The 22,818-nt window shown below is 37.7% G+C and overlaps 1 protein-coding gene across 1 annotated transcript in view; it reads left to right on the forward strand.

Annotated features, from left to right (window-relative positions):
- acss2l (acyl-CoA synthetase short chain family member 2 like) overlaps positions 1-22,818 on the forward strand; it is a 97,983-nt gene that overhangs the window by 55,875 nt on the left and 19,290 nt on the right. The window contains 6 exon segments of the mRNA XM_039754781.1: positions 2,550-2,687; positions 3,252-3,422; positions 5,400-5,533; positions 11,929-12,061; positions 13,297-13,353; positions 14,800-14,880. Coding sequence (XP_039610715.1) covers positions 2,550-2,687; positions 3,252-3,422; positions 5,400-5,533; positions 11,929-12,061; positions 13,297-13,353; positions 14,800-14,880 — 714 coding nt within the window.

A 22,818-nucleotide genomic window follows, 5' to 3' on the forward strand; every position in this document is an offset into this window, starting at 1 on the left:
CTTTTAAGATGGACTGATATCCCATCCAAAACTGGTTCCCATTTCATACTTGATGCTTTACACAAGTGTTGTAGCATTTTGTAACCCTGTTCTTGATAAAAATGTTTTTTTAAAATAATTGGACTATTGATTTGGAGCATTAAATAATTTTTTAAATAAGCATATGGAGTATTATGTGTTACTTTATTAATTAAATCAATCAGATCTTAAGATGAGTAGATGATGAGATATTGAATCTGTATACTTTAACCCTATCATTATATCATATTCATTTATGAAGTAAGATTACATAATTAACTGTTAAAAACAAAACGTGTTTATTCCTTGGCCCTATATTAAAGCATGTAGGCTTTTCTAATCTCTGTTTCCTTGTGCTTATTGATAACTGAATTAAATCTCTCATCTGCTTTATTTATGAACTGGCTATAAATAATATTTTACAGAGTTCTCTGGTTTCATTAGCTGGATTTTTTTTATTAGCTACTATACCTGCACAATTTTACTGTGTCTTTTTAGCACCTGCCTTCCTACTCTAGCATGTATATATACAGTATACTTCCTTCGCCAGCGTGTTTCTTTGCCTCCTTGTCCAATTCTGCCACAATGGTCCTGTTTCCCTCCTTGCCAATCTCTTACTAGTTAGACAATTTATGGTGGAGTGGTAGCTCTGAGGCTAAGGATCTGTGCTGGTATCCCGAAGGTTGTCGGTTCGAATACCCGTTACTGCCAAAAGAGATCCTACTCTGCTGGGCCCTTAACCTTCAATTGCTCAAGGGGCAATATACAATGGCTGACCCTGTGCTCTGACCCCAAGGGGTATACGAAAACTAACAAAATCCTAATACAAGAAATTGTATAAGGCGAAATAAAAAACAACAACAAAAAAAAAATCTTCCACAATATGAGGACTGCAGTTATGAAAAGGTTAAATAAATGTTAGTCTTAGTTTCAGGATATACCATCTATTATTAATAAATGATTGGCATGTCATTAGTTGTCCTTTATTAACTAAACAGTTACTTTTCACGTTTAGAAGGGCCTACTTCACCCTTGCTAGACCTCTTATGTTTGTTTATACTGTCAGTAGATACATTTATTAATGAGGCAGTGTCTCTTGCACATCAAGCCACTTGAGGATATTTACACAAACAGAGCTCATTCTAGACTTTTCTTCACTGAATATAGTTTAATTTAGCTAATTGTGAAGTTCAATACATTAGTCATATGCAGTTCTATCTGTAATTAGGTTGGATTTCATGACAAATTGATCATCAAGAAGTAAACACTAATTGTCCTTAAGGCTTTGTGCATATTCTGGATATCAATAACTTCATAGTCAGTTTCAGTAGTAACTTTAGCATAACGTTTGCTTATGAAACCATTAAAATGTGCACTGCGCAATCAATAATGCCAGTGAACCTATATACAATATAGAGAGGAGATTCAAAACCTGCAACACTACTGCCAAGGCAACAAACTTGAACCGAATATTCACTTCTCTGTTGATTTTGGGGGCTAGGGGGAATGGTGTGTGCGTGTGTGTGATTGCAACCGTATTCTAAAGAAGGCAAAACAATGCTTGGTAATGTCAAGATACATTTTTTGAACTACTTCCTAAATTCACAAGCTTGGTACTACAACACAACAGTAAGCTTACTGTGGGAATCTGCACTTAGTCCAGTATTATGATGGAAAAATACAAAAAAAAACAAGGATTGTGGAAACTACTTTTTGCTGATGATTTAGGCACAATTAACAGATTCAGAAGATGAACTACAGAGAACAGTATGCAATTGGCAAAAAGCCCCAGAATACAAGGTTTAAGAGTAAGCACCATAAAGGCGGACGTTATGTTGTGTGTTAAAGGAGGGGATGAAAGAATCAGAGTCATAAACAGAAGAAAGGTAATGCTTGAAAGTTAACCATTTCAAATATGCGGGTTCAATATATGAGGCAAAAGATAGTTGTGAAACAGCAATAAAAAAGAGCTGTAGAGGCACAGAGTATAAAATGAACTGAATGAGAGGTATTAGAAACATAAGAAAATGAAATGTAAGTTGTACAAGATAGTAGTCCACCAGTGATCCTGTATAGCTGCAAAACTTGGGTTACCAGTAAAAAAGAGGAACTGCTCATTAGAATAAAAGTTTGTATGCTGCAAAGAATACTGGGGATCTGTTTAAGAGAAAGGGAAACAAATGAGGAAGTCAGCAAAATAGATGGGGTTTTGGGTATACTGTATGCATTAGGGAGGATGTCAGAAAAAAATAACAACTGTTGGTAGAAGGAGAAAGATCAAGAAGGAAGACAGATACTTAGATGGTAAGAGACTTGAAGCTGATGGGCCTGGGCCAGGAACGCCACAGATTGGGGTAGATAGAGACAGAATTTCCTGATGGCTGACCCTTAACAGCTAGGAAATTGTTTCAAAGACATTTAGAATGATTTGTTTGAACCTAGTTTTGTTAAACTTGACTTGCTCAATAAAATGTTAAATGAACTCAGTACAATGATCGATGGGTTTTTTAACTTCTCTATATTGGTTACAGACACCTTGGAATGTAGACATAGACGTGTGGTGGGATGAAGTGATGGAGAGTTCCAGTGAAGAATGTGAACCAGAGTGGATCGATGCTGAAGATCCTCTGTTTATTCTTTACACAAGTGGCTCAACGGGAAAGCCAAAGGTAGGCAAAAACAACCTGGACATAACAAAAACTTTAAAGCAAGGTACAGTAGTAGTAGGGTGATGTACCATGTTAGCCATTATGGATGCAATGTAAAGTGATGGAAAATTACACTTTTTATTGGCTAACTAAACAGATTACAATATGCAAGCTTTCAAGGCAGCTCAGCCTCTGGCTTTCGAGCTTCCTTGAAAGCTTGAATATTGTGTACTGTCTCTATATATCACCTTAAATTGTAACATAAAAGCTTATAACAGCTACCAGTTAATTTTTAATGGGCCTGGGAATAACTGCATATCATTGGCTACCCTAAAAATGTAATTCTTCAATTATTGTGTTTCCTGCACAAACAGATCAGTCAGGAAGATGTCTCTCTGCACTAAAGAGTAAGCCTAGCTTACTATTTAGTGAGTTATTAAAATGATATATCTGTAATACAGTAACAAACAAGTAATGACTAGTAAGACTTATTTGTTCTTCTTGAGATGCTAATACAACTTCTTTGTGGGGATTATAATGTATTTCAAATCATCAGCTGTTCTATATTTTTACCTTTCTTTCTAGGGTGTACTTCATACTGTGGCTGGCTACATGCTTTACACAGCACTGACATTTAAATATGTCTTTGACTACCATGAAGATGACGTATACTGGTCCACGGCAGACATTGGGTGGATCACTGGTCACTCATACAGTATTTATGGTCCACTTGCTAATGGAGCAACTAGTATTCTTGTATGCTGAAATACATTTTTTTTCTATTGAACACTGCGATTCTTTACAATTTTACTTTGCAAAATCACTCAAAGTGAGGCATGTACTGCATGTGTGTCCTATTTCTGAATTTGATTATAGTGATTTTGGTGTAGTCAATTTATATTCCAAATATTTCAACCTTTTTAATTATTTTTTTTTAAAAAAAAAGACTGCTTTCATTTTCCTTTGATGGTTGTATTCAGGCTGTTATGTCTTAATGGCTGATTTCAAAGTCTGTTAAAGCAAACTAATTCGCATGGCTGTGCATTTATTTCCCTTTGTCAATTATGCCTTCTTTAAATTGCTAAATATTCCTTGCGGTAACACTTGTTAACTTATTTATTGTACAGGTTGAAAATTATTTTTACATTGCATATTGTAATACTAATGTTGTAACTGAGCAATTTCAGTTACCTTTAGTTAGATCCATAGAGCTGCAAATGTTGATTCTGATCACAATAGAGTAAAAGCAAGAATGTGATTCAACAATTAGTGATTCAAGCTCTCCCTGATTCTCCAGGCAGAAGTTTGTTCTTGTCTACCAATCACAATATTCAGCTTTATGAAAAACGCAATTTATTTTGGGTCCTAAATTGGGGTCCGTGAGGTAATAATGGTACTCACTTTAGCACCTTTCATAGTTTCAAATAAGAAATATAAGTAGCCAGCAAAGTTTAGATTCTATGCCAGAGATCAAACCATATTCCTATCAAATTTGGAAGGTTAAATTATTTATTTGACATAACTAATATGAATTATTTAATAAATGATCCCGGAATGAGTACAATACGTGTAAGGCAGGCAGTGTGGCACAGTGGTTAAGGCTTTGGACTTCAATTCCTGAGGTGGTGGGTTCATATTTGTGTGATCATGAGCAAGTCACTTGACCTGCCTGTGTTCCAATAGGAAAGTCAAAAGAAATATAACCAATTGCATCATAAATGTTGTAAGTCTCCTTGGATAAAGGTGTTAGCCAAAAATGTAAATAATCCATCCATCCGTCCATTATCCAACCCGCTATACCCTAACTACAGGGTTAGCCAATCCCAGCCAACACAGGGCACAAGGCAGGAAACAAACGCTGGGCAGGGCGCCAGCCCACCACAGATGTAAATAATTGTAAAAATATTATTTGTTATGTTTATTAGGGTGGGCATGACACTGACTCACGATTCATGAATAAAGGGAATGTCAATATGAAGTTCTATGAACCCAGTGCAAGGCCTATGCTGAACATGTGCACTCAGAGCCATTAGGAGCCACTGGACTGCAACACAGCACACTGCCCTGTGAAACGCAGCTGGCAGAGCAAGCTTAGGTTGGGGTACAGACCTCATTGAGTAGGTAAGACAAAAAGTATGGACAGATGTATTTAATTTAAAGTCTGCCATCATTAAAATAACATAAAATGTCAGGGCACAGATCATAAAGGGACCGGCAAAATGCAACAACATTAAAAATCAACATAGCAAAGAAGAAGAAGAAGAGGTTCAAGGTCATAAACAGATAATCTAACAAAATGCCTTTTATTTTTAAAGCAGTCTTTTATTGCCTTACTCCTCCCGTCAAGTGACATCTTTCTGCCAGATTAAAGTTGCACTGCAACAGACCATGATAGGAAGGGCGAAGGGCGCAAAGCATACAAAAGGACTGGCTAGGGGTTAAGGTTTGATTCTAGGCAAGTAATTGGTTGGAGTCTATTCCAGTTAAAACAAAGTCTACTAAGAGCAGGGGCTCATTAGATTATTTGATCTTATCAGCTCTGAGGCTTAAATATTGACACTTTCTATGCTCAATATTTTATTTAAAAAATGAAAAAATAAAAGACTGAAAATGAGAGGTAACTAGATTACTAAAGGAGGGATTGATACAGCATATCCTTTAGTGTCTGCTACATAATATAAAAAAGTGACAAACTATTCTGATCCTTCTTGAAATGTTACATTTTTGTTTAAGTTTGAAGGTATTCCTGTGTATCCTCACGTGGGCAGATTTTGGGAAATCATTGAGAAGTACAAAGTGACCAAATTTTACACTGCTCCTACAGCCATTCGGTTGTTGATGAAGTATGGCACAGAGCCCATTAAAAAGTAAGTTCCCATCCCAGCTGTGCACTGCTTATCTGTTGCTTTCTGCGTATGAAATAGAAGTTTTGTGAAGAAGGGTTAGGCAATGATTTGATACACAACTTGGCAAATAAACTATCTGGATAACTTATTCAGTGGTTAAAAATAATGAAACATTGTAAAAGGGAAGAATACTGCGTGAAGTTAAAACTGAGTGACCAGAATGATGTAGTGAGTCTAGTTTACTTTCTATAATGCAAATGGTTTGTAAAAGTCAGTTATTAAACTAAGGAAAAGTTGAGAATGGGAAAGTGTTAGCATTATATAACAAGGACAAATTTAAAAATGCACAGGTAGTAGGAGTTATGCATGCTATACCATGATATCAGAAATGTATTACAGACATTACAGACAGACAGATGGATAGATACTGCAAGACCAGCAGCATTTTGGCATAGCTAGTGGCATTACAGGCCAAGGCTCTCCAGGATTTGTTATTTTTTGTGGGAAGTTTTTCTTTTCATCTCATAATTCAAAGATGTGCTGTCAGGTTGATCGGTATTACTTTTTTTTTTTCTATTTATGTTTTTCTATATTATGGACACCTAGCACTGAGTTGTCTTTCTTCCACAGCTATAAGCAGATAAGGCAATAATGGTTTAGTAGTAGTGGTACAGAACACCGAATATCAGTGTATTATACATGGAATGTTCACTCATTTATTTTCCAAACTCACTAATTTATTTAAACCGAGACATGGATGACAGCTTTCAATTTGTTGTGACATTTTGAAAAATGTGGTAAATGCCACCTCCTACTGGAAATATAAAGAAATAACATTCTACTATGATATTTTTCTCAGACTCTCTTTCTTTATATGTTAAAGATCATTTTATGCAAGTCTCATATTACCTACAAAAAAACTAAATTAATGTTGAACTTTTATAGAATTTAGAGCAAACATTGTTTTAAAATATGTTTTATTGCTTTCACTTATAGATGGGTACTTGCCATAATCTGCATTGCAGTGCTTTTATACTACTCACTTTAATACATTTATAATTATAGAAAAGCATTCACTGAAATAGGAACTCCATTTTAGCACATCCTCAGAAACTTGAGAGCAATTCTCATCCCTCCATGTGTCATGTTTCATCTGTCCTTGCTGTACGCTATGCCTCAAAAAGACTCAACCCTTCCTCAAGCCAAACTTCAGGCATTACCCTTTATTAAGTCACACATTAAATACCGGCAGTGTTTTCTCGTCACATGTCATACACCAAACCTTTTCCATCCTTTAGACTGGCAAATGAAATTCATTATGTTGTATTGACAGAAAAGTAAAAGAAAAACAAATAACCTGATAACCTTCTGGCTCCACATATGTAGGATGTCGAACAATCTGTCTTTTAGGGTGGCCTCCGCACTTTCCCACCCTGCACACCCAACAAAGAGCACATCATCATTTAATGTCTCTCTTATGTATCTCATATGCTCCCTCTTCCTCCTTTCTAAACCTACACGTCTTCTCTCTTGCCAGCAACCCTTTGCTTCAGCTCAGTTTCTGATTCTATACTCGCTGGTGTTTGTAAGTAAAACCCATGTCTCTGGCAATTTCTAACCAGTCACACAAGTTTCTCAAGCACTCTAAAATTATTGGTCATTTAACTTTGCCAAACAGGAACATTGTTATTGCATAGGCATAATGGCATCAGTACATAAAATAAACACACACAGTATGACGAGTGCAGAACTCTAAGTCCAGTTCATTTTAGACTTGGGGAAAGATGAGATGGCTAACAACATCCGTGTCTACTGAGGTTTGTTTTAGCTATTGGTTTTATAGTTAATATATTTTTTTACAGAAAGTTTTCCTATTTAGCAATTTGTGTACATTTTTAGGTGAATTAAATTTATAGAATGATTAGTACTGTAATTCACTACTTTAAAGTCACGCTGATGGCTTCCTTTGTGACTATGAGCATATAAATGTTCTATTTTTGTGAAAATTGTATTCTTTCAGTATTTCTAATAATAGTAAAGTTTGAGTGGCAGCTGTTATATGCGAGGAATCTCTGGCTGATTCGTTTTGTTTTTTTTACCTCTGCATATTCATTTTCATTTGAGTTTATTATTTTCCTGTATCATTATTATAGAAATATTATTTTTAGGAATACATTAGTATATAATTTATGACATTTTCCTTATGTTAATGTATTACTTGTTTTTATTTTTTGATATTTTGATTTCTGTCATTCCCCCATGTTTTCCAATAGGCACTGCCATTTTAAGGCCTAAAATGCCATATGTGACCTGGGTACATTGTGTGCCCTTTACTGACACAATTACACTATAAAACATGGCAAGAGGCACAGTGAAGTATCAGAGCTTAGAATATTCATAAAGGAGACTTCATAAGAGACTAGCACTCAAACCAAAACTAAAAGAAAAGCATTTTTAAGGACATAAAATATGGCTTTATGAAATTAAGTAAAATAAATAAATAAAGTGACACTTTCACCTGTTAAAGCTGAGTGGGTGATCTCTACTGAGTACTGTGTTTCGACTGGTGAATCTTAGGGACATTGATATTCTGCCATCAAGTTCCACATGTACAACAGACACTTCAAATGCAAAGTGATGAATCTGGATTTTGTTGAATTAAACTTACTGCTTGCCACAGTATTTGTGGGCAGCTTTTTCTTGAACTCATATCTGAGGCACAAAGTCACAGTTTTTTGCATGTGCATGAGCCAAGGGATTCTCAAGTCAAACAAAGAGCATACGTGTACTCTGCAGAAGATTGGTGAATATGCTACCGTGGCTGTTTGTTTGTCTGTCCAGGATTTTAAATCACCTGTAGCTTGCAAACCATTGGACCTATTGACCTGAAATTTGGTACACATATACTACGTGACGTCTACTGTCCACTTTCGGAGTGATGATTGACCTCCAAGGTTATTCCTCTTTTTATCGATCTGTCCATTATCCAACCCGCTATATCCTAACACAGGATGCTGGAGCCAATCCCAGCCAACACAGGCCGCAGGGCAGGAATAAACCCCGGGCAGGGTGCCAGCCCACCGCAGGGCACACACACACACACACACTGGGGACTATTTAGAATCGCCAATGCACCTAACCTGCATGTCTTAGGACTGAGGGAGGAAACCCACGCAGACACAAGGAGAACATGCAATCTACATACAGGGAGGATCCGGGAAGCGAACCCAGGTCTCCTTATTGCGAGGCAGCAGTGCTACCACTGCGCCTCTGTGCCACCCTCCTCTTTACATTTTTATTTTATTGTAGAATCAACTCTCGGCAGCAGCCAGCAGGCGGCTGTTTGGCCCATGTGTATGGGCGCCATTCTCATTCCCTACCACCTTCACCATCACTTCCCCTAACTCTTCATATCTTAAATCATTCTTGAAGGAGAGTGAAGACTTAAGTGCCACCTTAATTAAAAAATTAAGGAAAACATACTAAGTAATTGCAACACAAACACTGACTTAATCAGTTTTAATGTGAAAAGCTGCCGACGAAAGAAGAAAAGCAGCGGCCACTAGGGTGGAGAAAAGAAGAGCTGCTCAGGAAGCAGCAAGCGCATCAACCTCTGAGCAAACAAATGCTAAATAGAGACAGAGAAAGAGAATGAAAACTAGGAATGCTCAAGTCAAGTGTATTCACTACATGTTATCGTACGGTGCGCCATTACTGGAGAAAACATAATATTTGCTAGAGCCCACCCTCTCAACTTTGACAAGTGAAAGTGACAGTTTTCATTTCACAGCTTGTTTCATGTTTCATGGTCTCACTAAAATAAACATAATAAAATCATTAAATAAATACATAATGAAATAAGTAATAAAAATATATTTCATGACACATTTAATTATTTATACTCATATTTCATGTTGTTATTATGTATTTATTTTCACATTTCATAGTAGTTTTATTGAATAGTGTTCTATCTATCTATCTATCTATCTATCTATCTATCTATCTATCTAATTTAGTCTGAAATATTCCATAGCTGCCATGCTAGTCTGTTGCAGGGTGAGGTCTGCTGCCAGACAACATTACTGAAGCCTTTAGTACTGCGTGGCCACTTGGACCTACGATGATAATAATAATAATAAAATACATTTTATTTATATAGTACCTTTCCCATGAGGTAAATATAAAGGCCAGTGTGCACACTTGACTTGGTGGTGTATCGGGTGCTATATATTTAAGAGCAATTTGCTGCAGGAACTTTCATTCTGTACATTATTATAAAAAATAAAGAAAAGATTCTCTCCCTCAGAAAGAAAAGTTTTTGTTAGGCTTTTAATTTTGTGCTTCCTTGAATATGATTTCTGTTTGTGCCCAATATAAAAAAAGTTTGCACAACTAATCGAGCCCTGTGTGTCTTTTAATTCTGATTTTAGCTTTTGTGTTCTTACCTCTGACACTTGTGAAAGAAACTAAAACTTCCAATGGTACATTCTTTTCATGAAAAGCTGTTCTTGCTGGTCATAAGCATTGTTTTTATGGTGTATTCATTTTTGAAAGACAACTGGGGAGAGCAGAAATGTTGTTGTACAGGCAAGGTCAAACATAAAGAAAAATATAAGACCAAAGGCAAACAATAGTTAGGAAGAAAGTGTAAGTTGTGTAAGTGTAAGTTTTAAACTGCTAGCTTGAATATTTCAAGTGTTTCTGTTAAAGTTCTGTAGTACTTTACATATAGACTTCAAATAATTGGGTTGTCATCTCTCATTTATCTCAAAAACCCCGTAAGGATTATTATTTTATTTCTATGACTGGATAGTATGGCCTTATAATTTCTGCTCCTAAATTTCTCATTGAACCTGGTCCCCTACACTTAACAAAATGTATTAATGCTTACACGGTTCACATATTACACCACGAGATGTTTCCAAGTACAAAAAAAATTGTAGGAGGTATGTATTTTAACTACAAACTTTGGCATGAGTAAGTAATGTTTCATTTGCTTTAGCATTTCAATCCAGGCCTAAAATGCATTATTTCAGAATAACGTAGCCTTATTACAGCTTCTACCTTTAACCAAACTACTAATCCTGGTCATGGAAAAAGACAGCAAAGTGACTAAGAATGTTCAGATTTAGTGATGAAACCACATTTGCAGACCACCACATTAGACCACAGTCATGGACACTACAATATTATAGGATAGCCTGTAAAGTATGAGCAAGTCAGTCTGATTTTTTTACTTTTATTACTTCATTTCTTTCCCACAGAATGAGTAACTTATTCCCGTACATTCCCATACTAAGCATCATGTCGTAATCCTTTTTTGGACAAGGCAAATAAAAATTGGATTGTGCACTGGATTCACACATATTTACTTGATTATAACAACATAAATAATTCTATACAACTTTACCTGATTCATACAGTGTAAAGATGTAAAAGTTCTGCTAATTTAGAAATATGCTTCATTATTTTAACTTGAATGTACTAAGCAGAATCTTTCACACCCTAGTTAAGATATTTTAAAACAAATTGTTGTGTTTTAACTGATATTTAATACATCTACATTACCACCTTGCAATCAAATCTATCCAAATGACAAGTAAAGTGGGTAAGACATGCTGTTTAGAAGATGCAATATGTGTTACCTCTGTCTGACCATCAAACTAAAAACTAAAACAATGTTAAATGATCTCGCTGAAGGGTTATTATGCCTTTTTATAGTTACTGTATTTCTCTAAATGTGTAGTGAAGTTAAAGTAAACACTTTAAGAGAGCATCAATTATTTAATAGAAATTATATCAGGAACACAAAGCACAAATCTGTGCCCACCACAGTCTCCAATGGCACTTATAGCAATAATAGCAACTTGAAGGCATCATATATAAGAAAAATGCCATCAGTGACAGTCGCATGTAGCTGTATGAGCACAAAATGACAAGAAAATTACTGAATGCAAATCCCATATCTTATAAGTTCATCCACTTATTTTATTAAATATTTTGTTATATTATTGTATTATACATCTCAACTGTCCTAGGTTCAAACGTTAGTCCAGTCATTGGTTTCTGTAGAGTTTTCATGCTCTCTCTGTTTGCAAAGTGTTTTCTTCAACATCCAATGTACTTGCAGGTGAGACTAACTGCTTGAGTGTGAGTGTGTATCAGAATGTGCCTTGTGATGGTCTGAGGCCCCGTCCAGCACTGATTCCTGTATACTTCCCTGACAGATACCTGCAACTCCCAACTGGATCATTGTGTTAGGCAATAGACAGATAGAAGGATAAGTAACTACAATAGCAACATCAACTCTATATTTAACATATAGAACTAGAAGTGATGGTGATAACAGTTATGAAAGTATTAAAGTCAAGGAAATTTACAATTAAATTATTTCTCAATGCTTGTATTTTGCTAAGGTACAATCTTGATTCGCTAAAGATTATGGCCACAGTTGGGGAGCCAATAAATACTGAAGCTTGGCTGTGGTGCTACAATATTGTGGGACAGAAGCGATGTCCGGTCCTTGATACTTTCTGGCAGACAGAAACAGTGAGTATCTTCTATTAATCTGAAATATTGCAGTCTTATTTTTTAATTTTCACAGCATATTATCCTTTAAACCAGACTGAATCCCTCTCAAATCATATAAGACATTAGTGATCTTGTCAGCCTTGCAGTCTGTGGCTTACTTGTATTTCCTTGCATTCCTTAATACATTGAATATTGTTTTGTGATTTAATAGTATTAGCCATCAGACACCAGATAAAAGTCTAAATATTTATTTTCGGACAATAATAATGTGCACAAAGAACCCTCCACTCCGCAATACTCATACAATGATCAATACTCAAATACATTAACAATAATCAATCCTCCACTCCCAGAAGCGTTGTCCCTCTGCCACCCGACTCAGCTCGTCTGTCTGGGATTTCCCAGAGTCCTTTATAGTCCTTGACCCGGAAGTGCTTCTGAGCCTTCAGTCCATGTGATTATCCAGCATTTCCGGGTCAGGTAAAAACTCCTCTTCTTCAACCCCAAGCACGTCATTTCCTCTGTCCATGTGACTGTGACGTACTTCCGGGCTGTATGGAAAATACTCCTTGTTCCTCCCTGCAGCGTTCTCTAGCAGCCCCCATGGTATCCAGCAGGGCTGTGGATAAAAACTCCATTGTCCAGGATTCCCTGCTGGCCTTCGGGGCACCTCCATGCTGCAGGGAGGGCTCCATCTGGCGGCCTGGGGGTATTGGCCGGGATGATATGCCACAATATATATATATATATATATAGGCAATGGGATTTTATGTTTTAGTTACAAGCTCATTCTGTCTTTGTCATTCAGTTTTGTCTTGATCTTTCAGTTACTTGTTACTTGGTTTTCATTTGCCCTCCCTCCTAGTTTGTGACCACTTGCTTGTCGTGACCATATCTTTTTTGTGTTTAATCATCTCCTGGTTTTATTAAGCTCAAAATAATCCTCGGGCACACCAATATGTTCTTAACTGATTTCCAACTGCATATGGGTAATGATCAAAATGAACTACACAGCAATAAACATTTTGACTGTTGTAAGTCTCTTATGTTCCTCCTCAGACATAGCCTAAATTTTGCAAATTAATAAATATATTAAAAGAAAACATCCCATCTATGACTATTTCATGTCTTATATGGGTGATTTTGGGATGGGGATCAACACTATAGGATTTCTTTCACTATAGGTGGGTAGAGCCTGAGTTTATAGCAATTTGGACTTAAAAAAATATTTCTTACTTTTTTTGTAACTACAGGGCGGTCATGTTCTGACTCCTTTACCTGCTGCTACACCCCTGAAGCCAGGCTCTGCTGTAAGTACCGTTTAATCCCTTGGGAGGCTTTGTGAGTGAAATAAGAAGCAATGCAGCTAGTTTATTGAAATATATATCTCAAAACTATGAGGGTAAGTCAATAATTATCTGCCCTTTTGTGATTAGCAGCACAGCTTTCCCTGTGCACGTGTGGAAACAGTGAGTGTCTGTTGCCACAGTGCTAAAGTTTCTATCTTGATCATGGCTGCTGCTCTTTGTGTTTGCACCAAAGAAGAACAGCGACCAATGATCTGCCTCATAGGGGCTAAAAGCCATACAAGGATTGGCGGAGTGTTTGCAAACGTTTTTACATGCATTTTTATTACTCTTTAATTTAATATTGTTTTTTTTGTATCAGTATACTGCTGCTGGATTATGTGAATTTCCCCTTGGGATTATTAAAGTATCTATCTATCTATCTATCTATCTATCTATCTATCTATCTGGATTGAGATATTGAAAAATAGTCACTACTGAGCAAGTCCATGCCATATTTCTGGCAAACCAATGAAGATTTCAACCCTTTTTATATTCAGTCCATACAAAGTGGATCACTGCTCACAGCTGTTCTTTGGTGCAAATGAAAAGTGGACTGGTTATGTTTATTTCTACAACAACATAAACGGACTGATCCAGGTTGAAACTTTACCACTGTGACCACAGGCAAACCATGTTTCTGTAAGTGTGAAAATGCTCTACAGCCATCCCAAACACAATTAGTACAAAGGTGCAGATAATTGTTGACTTACCCTCATGATTAATCCTATTCATGGTCACTGTTGCCAGAACCTATTCCAACAAAAGTGGATACAAGGTAGGAACAGGAATTGGACATCGGAGTGCCATTCCATCACAGAACCCACTCAGGCACACAGCCACATTTACGTGGAGTTAATTTAAAGATTCCAATTAACTTCACATGCACACGTTTTGAGATGGGGAAGGAAAACTGCAGTACATGGAGACAAAAAAATGCAGACATGAGGAGAACCTGCTAACTCTACACAGACTGGGCATGAAATTTAACCCCACTACAACCACTGTAGCACCCAGCTACCCCAGTTCTTAAAACAGTAAATTGATTTAGAATACTTAAACCATGCATTATTACCTGGATTATTTCGAAAATGCAAGGATGTAACATTTTTGTTACCAGACAGCGATTTGTGTATATGCAATGTTGCCCAGGTGCTAAACCAAGAGGCGAGAGCTTCACTGATGGGACTCCAGCCCAATATGGAACAGGACCTCCAGAAGTGTTAAATGAACAACCCTCCCAAGCCAACTAATTAAAGTATACAGTATAGTGATTATTTAATATATATTTTCTTTTATACAGGATAAAAGGAACAAATATTACAGAAAATAGAATGAAATATCTTGGTTTGACATAGAGTACTGCATAAGGTAGATGGATTACAATTATTAATTTTTTTTTTTTTTAAGACTCTTCCTTTCTTTGGAATTTTACCTGCCATTTTAAGTGATTGTGGAGAAGAACTTGAAGGTGAGGCAGAAGGCTATTTGGTAAGTGTTTTCTCAAATTGCTTATCTAATAAAGCAAAACTGTGACATTAGTTCACTGTATGTTTCTCAGGTCTGCTCTCAAACTGAATTTTTCAGCTGTTCCTGGGCGAGTGTCAATCCAGAGTGTTTCAGATGAGCTACCTAATTGAGGCCCTAACTGAATCCATTATTCTTTATTTATGTAGCAAAAGAAACTTTGTAAAACAATTAAAAATATGCAATATACTATAAAGCAGCAACAGAAAACAAAGCAGGTTGCAGGATAATTAAAAAAATGATGAATGTCAAATAAACCTATGATCCTTAAAGATACCCGCTGCTCTGGGAAAATTTCTAGTACGTCTCCTCATCCTGGAAAATGTATGCAGTCTGCAGCCATCCACTGAGTTTACACTGTGCACTAGCAAGTGCAAGAGTGCCTGTTATTGTATCACTCAGGTAAATGTTTCATTTTAATAAAGGGTGAGGTTGGTGTCAATCACCACTTATTGGTCTTCATGCAAAGAAATCTTAGATGCTTTGAGTGTCCATTGTCACAAAAATGAGACATACTCCGATAAATAATATACAGGCAGCCACCCGTATATTCTGGTTTCCTGGCTGCAAAAGCGTTTTGTAGTAGTACAGAGCACTGAAGTGCATACAACCGAGTCCAAAACAAGACTGAGGGAAAAGGGAAAAAGGGCAGGCTTTTAAAGGGGAAGACAGGAAGTGAGGTCATGGGAATCGGGCACGTGTTCGTCACTCATTGGATCAGGCCCGGACGTGACATCAGGGGGGCCGGAGCCTGTAAGGTCTGTTTCCATTGGTTCGGTCCCGGAAGTGATGTCAAGAGAGCCAGGTGGAGTCTCCCAGGGATGGTCTACAGGGAAGTGAGAAAAAGAGTCAGTGCACTCTGCCACAGCCCGGCATGCCTCAGAACTGCCTTCACTCAAGCCCTTTAGCTGCCTCCCATGCGCACGTGTGTGACACCATGAAATACTAAATCCTAAATACCTCCTTAAAAGTGAAATACTTAGCACATGTTTGTTTCTAATTCTTTTACTAATGCCAAAAATATAAAATGCCTCAAACATAACACTTTTCAAGATATGAATTCCCTGTTACCTTTCTTATTAACTGTTACTGAATGTTTAAATTGTGTGTTAAATCATAGAAGAGTTCTTCTTTCATAGCTGTTGTACTTACTAAACAAATGCATATAAAGTTTTAATAGGCTAGGGTCGCCGGCACGGTGGCGCGGTGGTAGCGCTGCTGCCTCGCATTTAGGAGACCCGGGTTCACTTCCCGGGTCCTCCCTGTGTGGAGTTTGCATGTTCTCCCCGTGTCTGCGTGGGTTTCCTCCGGGCGCTCCGGTTTCCTCCCACAATCCACAGACATGCCAGTTAGGTGGATTGGCGATTCTAAATTGGCCCTAGTGTGTGCTTGGTGTTTGTGTGTGTCCTGCGGTGGGTTGGCACCCTGCCCAGGATTGGTTCCTGCCTTGTGCCCTGTGTTGGCTGGGATTGGCTCCAGCAGACCCCCGTGACCCTATTTGGATTCAGCGGGTTAGAAAATGGATGGATGGATAGCCTATGGTCGCACAATATCTTAATCTGGTCCTGTACACAAGGAGGACTTGGTGTCACAAAAGGTGATTAAGTTTCATTTTTTCCACAGCTTCTGTTCCATTTGTGAATCACAATATATCAAATAATAAGACAAATGCAGTAGATGAACATTTATTTATTCTGAAAGTTGCAACTCACACTGACACACACTGCAATCATTGCCATGAAAACCGAGGTAATTGCATTCATGTACTGTATAGTTACACACTCGTATCAAAATCAGATGAGTCTTCTTCCACCACTATCAACTCTGAATAGTTGCTGGATACAACAATGTTTTTAAAAAACACACTTCAACAATGTATTAAAAGCCAGTTTTGATCACATAAAATGAAGTCTTCTACTTCATTTTTGTTATAAGGGACAGGTTAGGGATTGGGCTGGCCATACATGTCAGCTCACACCTCCACATTGATTCTTGTGATTTAAGTTCTTCCATCAACTTGGTACTACTCTTCTGGTGGTTATTATGAAAATGACTGCATTGTTTCAAACTCCTTTTTTCAAAGCTCCACTGTAAATGAATGGTTTACCTTTTGAAAGGTAGCAAAATGTGACTGTTTGTCTTTAATTAAAATCATGCTAGGAGCAAAATGACTATTGAAGGTATGGTTTCTTAAGCAGTTCTTTAGATTGAGATGCAGAAGACTACTTTAAACCATGACCAAGGTTCTTAAACACTTTTGGCTTCAGTAGTGGCCCTACATTTGCAACAAAGACATCAGCTAGAGCTCAGTTTACCATCCCCTAGTGGGCACCCCTGACCATTTTGGCCTATGGGTGAACTTTATATGCATCTTCATAGTCTGCATCATGGTGTTTCTTTTTACATGTGCCTCTACCTATTGCTCTTTTTAACAGATACATAGGACTGGTAGTGACCTTCTTTATGCACGGGCATAACAATGCATGTCAGTGCTTACCCCCTTTTTTCTAGAGTCTTCTTGGTTTCCCTAAGTTGCCAGTTTATTAGGTACACCCCCTATTAGCATGTTACATCTCCTTTGGCTTTCAGAGCAACTTGGATTCCTCTGGCCATTGATTCTACAAAATGCTGGATGTTCAGGAATAGTGTACCATGCAGAAATTATCATCTTGTGCAGTTTTTGTGACTTGAAGGGATGAAGTTTATTTGCAACAATGTTCAGGTATGCCTTGTCAGACATTCATCAGTGGGTATAAGGGTCCCTAATTTGTGCCATGAAAGCATTACCGAAAGCATCACACTGTTACCACCAGCTTGAAGTGTTGACACTAAACAGGATGGCTCTATGGATTGCTGTTGCTTGTGCCAAATTTGGATCCATTTTCATCCTTCCATCAACATAATGCAAAAGGAACCTCTTTGTCAGACCATGCAACTTTTTCCATATTTAATGTGTCTATACCCACTGACAACACTGACACCCAACAAGGTCTTTCGAAGTGTTTGTCCTTTCAACACAACATCTGATAAGTTGTACATTCTGAGATGAAAGTTTACACACCAGTTGTAGCTTTTCTGCTTGCTTGTATGATTCCTTCCATTCTCCTTTAATCCATAAGCTATTTTCTTCAACAAAACTGAACTCCCTACTTTTTGCACTCTTCTCAACATACCCTTGAAGCTTTTGTTCGTGAAAAGCCTATCTAGCCTAGCGCCAACTATCATGCCATGATCAGATTTGCTAAAGTCATTCATTTTGCCCATTTGAACATTCAATTATACACTAATTGATTTTAGAAACACTGGTCTGACAGATTTATTCCGCACATTGCTATTACATGACATATGACATGTTAGAATATAAAGTTTGTGTGAAAGTAGCAATGTACCAAACAAACTGGAAACTCAGTATAAATGTGCCTGCAATGACAATGTAAAGAGAACAACAGCTAGAATATCATCCTTATGGCATCTATTTTACTTAAAAAATGATCATGAATTTAGTTAATGTAGTTCTGCAAGGAGATAGAAACTGTCTCATTATAATTTCTAAAAGAAAAAAATCAAAAGTGAAACAGATTATCAGAACACTGCTCATCCTTGCCACTTGGTGGTGCTAAATTATAGTACTATTTATTTTTCCTTCATTATCATAGTAGAACCTGTCAGCTTATATTTTATTAAACCATTTACAATATCACGTAATAGATAAAGATCTTACTTTCCTATGAATTTAGAACATGCTTTAGTTTTATTTTTGAAGTTTTAAATTTTTAAGTTTATTACTTCTTCACTGTGGCATTTTGGGGAAAAAACTGCTACATTACATTAATTGTATTGAAGTTATCTAGAAATAAATTTATTTTTTTTTTTACTTTGACACTTAGTTTAAACAACATTTGTAGTGAAATTTATTAAACCTGTTCTATTCAATAAAACACTTAAAGAAGCTGAATAACCAAACATTAGTACAACTGAAAAGTATGACAATGTAATGCAAGCTCTCAATTTCAATCTCCATCTTAAATACATTTTTCTGCACTTCCCTTTCTAGTGAAATATTTTCAATGTAGTGAATTACACTGTTTCATGATAATTACATATATTTAAACATATTATCATTACTTGTTATAAGACAGGAGCTCAAATGAGGAATATTCTGTAAAAACCCGTGGAACTTCCCAGGAGGCAAAATATAAAACAAAAAAAACACAAGAACAAATGCCAATCTGATCCTGTATTTTACACAAACTTGCATTTGCTTTAGAGTTTTAAACCTTCTACCAAAACATCTGCTAGAGAATGGTAAGGAGAGGTTGTTAATACCTTGACCCAAAGTAACCTATACACCAGTTCCAATAAGCAAGAAGTCAGACTGGCATCTCAACTGTGTAAACAGCCATTTGATCACCAAGGTTTCCTGCTGCGTACCTGATTTCTTGGTCCAGCAGTTTCTGACTCAGGAGCAAGATGGGGTGTTCAACATCATCAACCCTCTAGCTCAGCACGTCACCAAGACCTGTGTCCAAAGCGTCCATCTGGTGAATGTAAGGTAAAGAAAACTTAGGAGCTTTCAAAACTGATGCTGACGTTAGGGCCTTCCTTAGGTTACTAATTGCAGCTTCAGCTTTATCATCCCATACCATAGTATTTGGGGCCCTCTTCTTTGTCAGATATGTCAAGGGAACTGCTCTCTCTGAAAAACAGGGCACAAACCGGCATTAGTAACTTGGTAGACCAAGAAAGACTTGCACTTGCCTCTTGGTTATTGGACGGGGCTGTTTCCACATAGCATCAATTTTGGAACTCTGTGGCCTCACAGAACCCCTGCCCACCAGGTAGCCCAAATATTTGGCTTTGTGTAACCCAAAGAAACACTTCTTTGGATTAATTTGAAGACCAGCTTTAGCTAGTGTATAAAGCACTGATCGGACCTGCTGTAGGTGTTCCTTCCATGTACTGGAATAAATGACAATGTCACCCAGGTAGGTAGCATTATAGGAGTTACAGGGACATAGCAATTTGGGCACCCAGAGGTGGGTGTGTGCTAGCTCACAGACCTGCTGTCGGAAGGACTGCAGAACCAACAGCAGTGATTGGACCTCCTCCTCGTGCTCTGCTACCTGATACAGAAGGTAATTTTTCAAGACAAAGTGGGGGCTTTGTGGCATAGGGTGTTGAGTGCATTGGCCATTAACCAGAACCACTGCCCTTTTAAAGAGGCAGTCCGGGCCGACCTCAATGGGCGTGGTTTCATCCCAAGATGCCGTTGTGTTGACTGATAACGCTTTGTTCTGCGATGTTCTAGGGATTGCCACGTCACACTGGGTGGCCACATGTTCTTTCTCAGCTAGCTGTATACACAGCATGGAGCATAAGCAACACCCGACTCTGCTGCATAAGTCCATTACCTATGAGCGTGTTGGTCACTCTGGGACAAACCGCTATTCATGACATATTCTTACCTGCTGATCCGGGGTCAGTACTTTCCCACTTGGACCTTCAAGAACTGGAACTCTGATGCCATGATTGTGAGACTGGCTGTGAGGTTCTCGCTCCTGGCTTGTCTTGTAGAGAAATCCTGCCAACTATGCCATTGTGAAAAGATAACAGAGAGGCAGAAGAAGGTGTAGGGTAGCCACTTCATATACTTGGAAAAGATGCAAAAAGGTCATTACAGACTGAGTTTAAGACAGAACTGAATAAAGGGGAACAAGATGGCATTTTTTTGGACGTGGGTTGGAGGAACTGATGTCATTGGGGCTGGAACTGGAAGTGATATCATTAGGGAAAGAACCGGAAGCGATGTTGACAAGCTCAGGTGAGATTTCCCTTGGGTGGTCTGCAGGAGAGACAGAGAAAGGGTTACTACACACTACCACCCTCTGGTTTGAGCAAGTTGACTGCCTCCAACTTGCAAGTGTGTGACAGCTGGTATGACTCACATTTCTCCAAAATATCTTGCTTTAATAGCAATGCCTGACTTTCTATGGTAGACCTTTATTGCCTTTGTTTATCTTGCCTTGCTGTGCTCATATTGCCTTACTGTGTTCATATGCATTAATACTGTATGCAGATTTGTTGGTATGTTCTGATATTTGATTGGCAGAAAAACAAGAGTGAAAAGAGGAAGTGTGTCCACAAATTACATGTACAAAAATATAATGTTTTTACAAAATTAAAAACAGGGTTCAATTTTGCTTAGTTTTTTATGGACTGTCCATAATTTCATGGATGATTGGCAACACTATCCCACAATGTCCAGTGAAGAGACTCCACACCATGTGATACCAATGCAAAAGAGTTTATCAGTCAATGAAAATGACAAAGCCAAACATTCAGAGAAAGCAGGTAAAAGTGACTAATAAAAAAAAACTTAAAAATGAACATTTTCTCAGTGTAAAAATAAACATTCTGTCCAACTTTCAAAATCAAACTTATATTGTAGAACATTTGTAGAGAAAGAGAAGTTGGCAGCATGCACTGATACAGCGTGTTGACAAACCCACCACACAACGAACCAACTCAGGATTCCAAATCAGGACATGAATGTAGCCATGGTATTGGTGACACCTCAGCACTACACTAGTTTGAATGGAATGGAACAGGTTTTTTTTACAATGGCTGGACTGCCAATCATGCCACCAACCCAAATTTTCCCTGCAAGTTGGAGGACCTGCTTGCAGGGCTAGATGCAGGTTAATGTCATAACCAGGATGAAGCAATTGCAGGTTAAGGGACTTGTTCAAGTGCCCAATGCAGTGGAATCACTTCTGATATGTACAGGATTCAAACTGTCAACCTTCTGATTGCCGGCGCAGATCCCTAGCCTCAGAGCCACCACTCCGGACGGAAATTTGTAGAAAAGGATAAAAACAAGCTTTGGGTAAAAAATCCTTTTCTTTAGGCTGTTAAGGCCCATAATCAGCAAAACAAAAGGCATAGCAGGGAAGGACAAAAAAGAAAATACAATTAAGTGTTGTTTAAATGAAAAAGGGCTCACTTCCGAAAATTCCCAGAGATAATCTTACAGGTGGTTAAACAAACTTCTCACATGAGTCAGCCCGATATGTTCCTTAACTTCCTACTCTCTTTCTCTCAGTACTTCTCATTTTGCTCCCTCCTATAATGACCAGATTATATACCTGCCAAAGCAACTCAGAAAGGACCTCTGATATCCACACACTGCTAACACCACAAAAATGCTTTACTTATGAACCATAATAAAATTAACATTTCCCCACACAAATGCTGCAAATGGCAATTCAACACAGGGCAAATATAAAACCATATCTTCCCAATCACCTCATACTTACTTCTCTTTTTTAAGTTTACCAGCTGCCCCTTCCAGATTATTAAACATTTTTTATATTATCAAATTAGATAAACTAAATACTGTACTGCAAAAACTGTAATAATTTACTCCACACTGGGTGACAGCAGCAGAGCATTTCTAAAAGATCCACAAACAAACTCACTGTGGCAATAGTCCATTCACTATTTACACTTGTTGCTACTGTCTTATAGCAAACTCTTGTAGCGCTCCACTCTTGTATTGCTTTGAGACCAGCATCCTGACGTAATTCTTTGTCGGGTGTGAACAGCAGGTGGGTACATTCAGTTACGAAGTACTAAAATAATTTTTTGTCTTTAAAAGTATTTATAATTTTCAGTGACACCTCACTGTTTTAGGAGGTGCGTGCCAATACAGCAGGCAATGAGTATACAGATAGTGGGATGGCTCCTATGAGACTGGGAACTACACCAAGATTAGCATGAAACCTATTGCTGGAAAAGAATAAAAATAGGATTGATAATGTTCTTATAGGATTGATAATGGTCTTAAAAAAGACAAAAAGAAATAAGACAGTGACAGTAAGTTTAAAATGTCTTGGACGGGAG

The sequence above is a fragment of the Polypterus senegalus genome, chromosome 5, assembly GCF_016835505.1.
Source record: "Polypterus senegalus isolate Bchr_013 chromosome 5, ASM1683550v1, whole genome shotgun sequence".
NCBI classification, from domain to species: domain Eukaryota; kingdom Metazoa; phylum Chordata; class Cladistia; order Polypteriformes; family Polypteridae; genus Polypterus; species Polypterus senegalus.